We start from the raw sequence: 5,892 nt of genomic DNA, 5'->3' as shown, positions 1-5,892 counted from the left end.
ATTTTTGAAATAAGTGCAGACCTAATTTCGCCTCAGAGTAATTATAGACTATTAATAATTAATATATACTACCATTCAGAATTACAATATTGAATTATTATTTGAATTGAACATTAAAATAAAATAAAAACTAGTTTAGAATTAACACTAACAATGATGCTTAAAATATCTTAATCTCTTTAACATGATGCACCTGTAAAAATAGTCTTAAGTATGTCAGAAACACGATAAAAGAACCTTGACTTTGCCTGTTATGTTGCTAAATAAATGTGTTTGGATAATTTTGTTCCAGCTCCATGATGACAGAGAAACTTGTGTAAATGGAATCAATATAGAAAAAGTATCATTTAGGGATGAAGAAGAGTCTGAAGATGTTAATATATTGTCAAGTTCCCTGGAGGCTGAGGAAAGGTAAGGTTTGATGTTTTTGTCAAATTATTAATACAATTTCATATCATGATCTTCTCTGAACGTTCAAGAAAAATGCAGTTTGCTTGTTGATTTTTCCCATATCAATTATTTGTTAATGGTTGAAACTGGGGTCACATGTTACAAAACCTGCTGGCCTTAAAATTCTGAATTAAACCTCTTTAACCATATTATTACATGCAGACACTTAACAAATTATAAAGGTCTTAAAGATGAGCTAATATTGAAGACTTCAGTATTTTTTAAGATACTTAAAAGTTTCATTGGAGACTGGATATAGAGATCAAGCGTATTACCCAATGGCCTAATTTGTAAGGGATTTCAATTAATTAACATTTCTTTTAATACATAAATGGAAGGCTTCTCCGAGAGATGGGCTGGAAGGAAGAGTGTTTGGACGATGATGATTACGCACCACTGACGGAAGAAGAGCTTCAAGAATTTCACGACTTGACTCAAAAGGTAATTGGACTCGCTTATGAATTTTAGAAAATTGAAGAATTAATCAGGTCAGGTCAATGGGTAACTGTATGTACTCAAGTTATGTGTGTGTTTTGATTGGTAGAGTTAATAGTTCAGTGCATGTATTTAAGGTATAAAATATAAAGTAAATTAACCTGAAAATGTGTGATATTGTGATAGTAATGCTGTGATTTTTTGGTGTGCATGTTGTTCGGTGATAATTGAACTAGCTTGTTTTCATTGGATTTTAAAGACTCGTAATCCAAATTGAGGTTTTTGGAGAAAACTTTACAATCACAGATGACCTGTTTTAGTTTAGTTACCTTATTTTGGTTTTAAACTTTAGCATTTATAAAATCAAGGTATAGCCCAGAATTAGTGGTAGCACATATGATCATCTTATCAAATATTGACCCTCATCTTACATCTTTGTGAATTAAAGTTTACATGAAAAACAACAATAACAGTAAAGGCCATTGCCTGCTGGATTCTATCCTGCATCCAATTTTAATGTGCATAATTGTAATAAAAAATTTGACAAGTTTTTGTTTTATAGGATAATCTTTGGATTCTTCTAAATGACAAAAAAAAATTACATATGTATAGACACTTTCCAATAAATTGCTTGACTTTCTCTGTATGTTGTAAAAAGTTTAAAAGTGTATAGGTAGCTAACAGTTTTATGTAACCAATGTGAAATCTCATTGGCCTAACTGGTACATGCGTAATGTTATCCTTTTAAATATTGTGATTTAATATGTAATAATGATAATTCAAAGTCAGATGTTTTATGTGTTTGGAATTTTAGCAGCTCCAAGATATAACACAATTGACACTGAAGATTGTTTTTAATTTTTTTACAAATAACAGCTTCAAGTCAATGAGAGAAAAAATGGTATCCAACGAAACTTCCATCTGAACTGGAGTCCCAAGCGTGTCCCTGCAATGGCAAATGTTGTTCTTCCGGTTGATGCAGACTGGTCCAGTTCATCAGATTCTGACTCTGATTGATCTTACTTCTCATGCTACAACGTCTGATTTATTACGTTTGTGCTTATATTTTTGGTTCCCTGTTTTTGAGTTGTGTTGTAGAAGGGGGACGTAAGTCTTTCATTGTGATACTTTTTATCAGGAGTTTGTGTGCCCGCTTTGCAGCAAAGTTCCAGTTGTAAGGCTTAGCAAAAGAAGATATTGCTTACTTAAGTTTTCAATACTGTATTAATTGTAAACTGTTACTTCCTGTTTGTTTGTTTTTTAAATCTTTTGAAACTGTTTCTCGTATATGAAGAATTAAAGATTAAACAAACTTAAAACGACAAATGTATGATAAAGGTTTTGATACATATCGTTTGTGAAAGAGTCAAAACGATGGACATTGTGGATGCAAGAACTAATTTATGTATATAAGATGCATAATGGGAAATATTGTCCTAATATGTGAAGTTACACATAACCATATTTCTGACAGGCATCCAGTTACTGTTCATTTAGTGTGTTTTTTTCATTATTCATTGTCCTATAGCAGGCTTCCCTTCAAAAGCTTGCCTGTGTTAATGATTAAAAAAAAACTTGTCTTTTTCTTGTCTTTTTGACACAGATCTTGTACAGAGTAGGTTTACTTCATATAACATTTCTTACCTACAAGAGACAAAGGTTTTTGTTTTGTTTTCGTTTTTGTCTCTGTAGTCTGAAGGAAAATAAAGAGCATGGTTTTGTTATGTTGATGTAGTGATTATTGATAGCTTACGTTATTTTATATTTTCTGTAAATAATTACTATTAAAACTAGTTACTCTTGTAAATACCACAGTAATGTGTGGAGGCAGGGTAAAAAAAAAACCTGTTTTACACTAACTGCATGTTATTAAACTCTTAATATAAAATGCAGCATCAAAGTAGGTTGTAAAATCTTGTGTTGACTTTAAAAACAGGATTGGAAAATCAGGTAGAAAAAAATCATTATTCAATTAACAAAAAAGGTTGAAAGGGATATCTGTTAACAAATTTTACAAGAACAGGGGGAAGAAAATTGTAAATCAAACCAAAGATTACTGAACTTGTATTAACTTAAAGAAAACATAAACTGTTGGTCATGTTTTTGATAAATTATTAATTGTAATTTTAATTTAAGAGCTGAGATGATTTTTTTATACAAATTGGACAAACAATATAACCATTTTCTTAATTTTTAACATATAGTTTTAAAAAATAAATGTATAAGGGTTGGTTTAAAGCAGGACTTTTCTTATCAAGTATATGTACCCACGTGTAAAATCAGTGACTTTATGATATTATGTACTCTTTGTGTGAGTTTGTGCTACGTAATTATTAATAAGATTTAAACGAATCAAGCTACCTACACGGATGAGAACTAGAGCCATCAAAATAATGTAGATAATATACAGGTCAAACTAGTTGTGTTATAAAAGAATTTGTACTCCTCAGAATGTATTAATTCAACCGTCGTTTTTATCAATGTTTTAACAAGTGGAGTCGCAACGTGATTCTCATATTTAACTGTTTCCTACCATTTCTTCATTAAAGTAGCGAAACCTTTGGAATGGGAAAACCCGTTAAGTTATAGAAAAACCATTGAAAAGATATGAATATCTATGAAACTATCAAGCATACTGTCGGTGTGAACGTGCTGTGTAGTCACTATGAGAAAATCTTACACACTGGATAGGTTAAGTGAAGAAAAAGTGTCATTGGCCATTATTCCGTTCTTCACATTATATAGCCGTACAATATCGGATATGATAAATATACTTAAAATTCCGAATTTTTTTAATCTCGAAGTCTTTAAAAGTTCAACGGAGGTCAGGTTCAATCTACACTTTGATCAACGGCAAATCACTGTAATTATGTTAGTCTGAACCAAAGTAGGGATACAAATTTTAGCTAACACTGTTTTTTTAGTTTTGACTTTATTTTTTCAATACTTTTTGTAGCATCAAAACATTCTGTATTACTATAGCTAGCTAGGCTATGTATATATCGATTACTACTTCTCTTTATATAATTAAAATTGTTATTATTATACTTGTGTGTGTGTATATATAGGGAAGAAGATGAAGAGGGAAAAGCGTTCTTACCACGTGATAATTGTAATGAAAAGGTGGCAAAATCTGCCCTTTTATTGGTTAATTTTTTGCAGTAAAGAAAAAAACTGATTATTAAGTTTCAAAAGGTTCTTTTTTTCTTGGCATAGACTCGAAATTCGCAAAGTTCTACCTTACAAGTATGGAAAAGTATTACTTGGCAAGCATTGAAATGGACTCGTTTAGATATAGCCCCATTCGTTAACATGCATAGATTGTGGCTCTGAGGTTCAGTTCATGGGTACGCCACGAGTGACATTTTTCAATCAGGCTAGAATTGGCGACGGTACTTTTGACCAGATGCTTTCATGCATTTATACAAGTTCCAAACAATGGATGACCTGCACAGATAGACCTTGCGTGACTTTGCAAGAAATTCTAAAACAAACTTAAATATTTGACTAACATGATGAAAAGTATTTACTTGGTAATCTTTGAAATGGACTTCGATAAAGGATAAACAGTAACTCCAACAAAACGTGCGAAATTATTTAGTCAAATGGGTATTAGTTTAACGATGAAGAGAAATTTGTTGGTTTACCTTTGAACTACTGGGTGAATAAAAGTTTTAAATTAATGATTCAAAGTTTTACAACGGAAAGTCACGGTTTCATTCTGGATCGCAACAGTCAAACAGAAATAATGATAAGGCTAAAGAGGTAAAGAAGAAATTAACTAAATAATCGGATTGCTGTGTAAATTATCTGTTTTTTTTATCCATGACCTTAGGAAAATACTTAAGTTCAAATATTAATTTAAAACATAAATATACAACTCGAACGATTTCTTCATCTAGGCAAACCAGTTTTTTATCTATAGTTCGTACACTTGTCTGAAAACTTGAGTTACAATAATAGTAATAGAGGTACATATATTGACTATTTAAATACTTTGTTTTTAAAACAGAAATATCGGGTCTGGAACAATCTGCATTCTGTCCAACTTCGGGAATCGAATTCTGTGTTGTAAGTCCCTACGTAGACTTGCTTCAGACCCACCAGGGGACAAGAGTTTCATTTGAAATTAATCTATATCAAATTCTGGACACTCGTATAGAAAGTGAAAAGTGTCTAACAATTTTCAGCTTTATATATACATAAAGGTGCTTGATGGATAATCTGGGATTATAATTTATAGAGATATCTATTAGAAATAAATAAAAACAAGCAAAAAGTGTGAAATCATACCACGGTAATACTTGTATGAAATATGTTTATATTTTTTAAACATATTGTTGCGTCAGCGAGGTCACATGACTAGTGTCACGCCACGTTTCTAGAACTATCCTGTACCTTGGTGAATGCCCTAGCATTTACTAGATATAGGGTAGTCTGGTATATATAAGAGGGTGACAACGTGACGGGACATTAATGTGTGTGAAGACAGTGAGTAATTGATCTGCAGTCAGAGAGTATTATTGAAGTTGAACACGTTCGTTGTAATAGCGTTTGTTTTAGCGCGATTGTTGAAATTAAGTGTATCGTAAAGTTATATTCGGAAAGAATAAACCAGTTTTATTAAGTAAGGACTTGTGTCGCTAAAGTTTCGTCGGAACGAATTTACGGGAAATCAATTAACAAACGGAGACGTAACCAATTGGTGTCAGAGAGTGGGATAAAAAAAATGGAAACGAGAAGCGGCAAATCAAACTGCAGCCGAGCAGATTTAATGGCAGCAATACAAGAACAGCAAAAGAACGAGAAGAGAAATTACAACAGTTGTTAGAGGAAAAAGAAAAGAAACAAGAAGAACGAGAAGAGAAATTGCAACAGTTGTTAGAGGAAAAAGAAGAGAGACAACAGCAGTTGCAAGAAAACCTGCAACAGTGGCAGCTCGAACAACAAAAGAAACAAGAAGAACGAGAAAGAAACAAGAAGAGAGATTACAACAGTTGTTGGAAG

General features: G+C 32.0%; 1 protein-coding gene across 6 annotated transcripts in view; it reads left to right on the top strand.

The window, feature by feature from the left end:
• The window catches only part of LOC106469411 (vasculin-like protein 1), a 30,188-nt gene extending 27,579 nt beyond the window's left edge, over positions 1 to 2,609 (top strand). For all 6 annotated transcript variants that reach the window (XM_022397929.1, XM_022397927.1, XM_013929901.2 and 3 more), the window contains 3 exons: positions 293 to 411; positions 789 to 891; positions 1,762 to 2,609. In XM_022397929.1, the coding sequence (XP_022253637.1) occupies positions 293 to 411; positions 789 to 891; positions 1,762 to 1,902 (363 nt within the window). In that variant the 3' untranslated portion in view covers positions 1,903 to 2,609. The remainder of the gene's footprint in view (positions 1 to 292; positions 412 to 788; positions 892 to 1,761) is intronic.
• The last annotated feature ends 3,283 nt before the right edge of the window (positions 2,610 to 5,892 follow it).

This window comes from Limulus polyphemus, unplaced genomic scaffold (genome assembly GCF_000517525.1).
Source record: "Limulus polyphemus unplaced genomic scaffold, Limulus_polyphemus-2.1.2 Scaffold3472, whole genome shotgun sequence".
NCBI classification, from domain to species: domain Eukaryota; kingdom Metazoa; phylum Arthropoda; class Merostomata; order Xiphosura; family Limulidae; genus Limulus; species Limulus polyphemus.
Note: the sequence above shows the minus strand (reverse complement) of the source record. Positions and strands in the feature narration are given on the sequence as shown.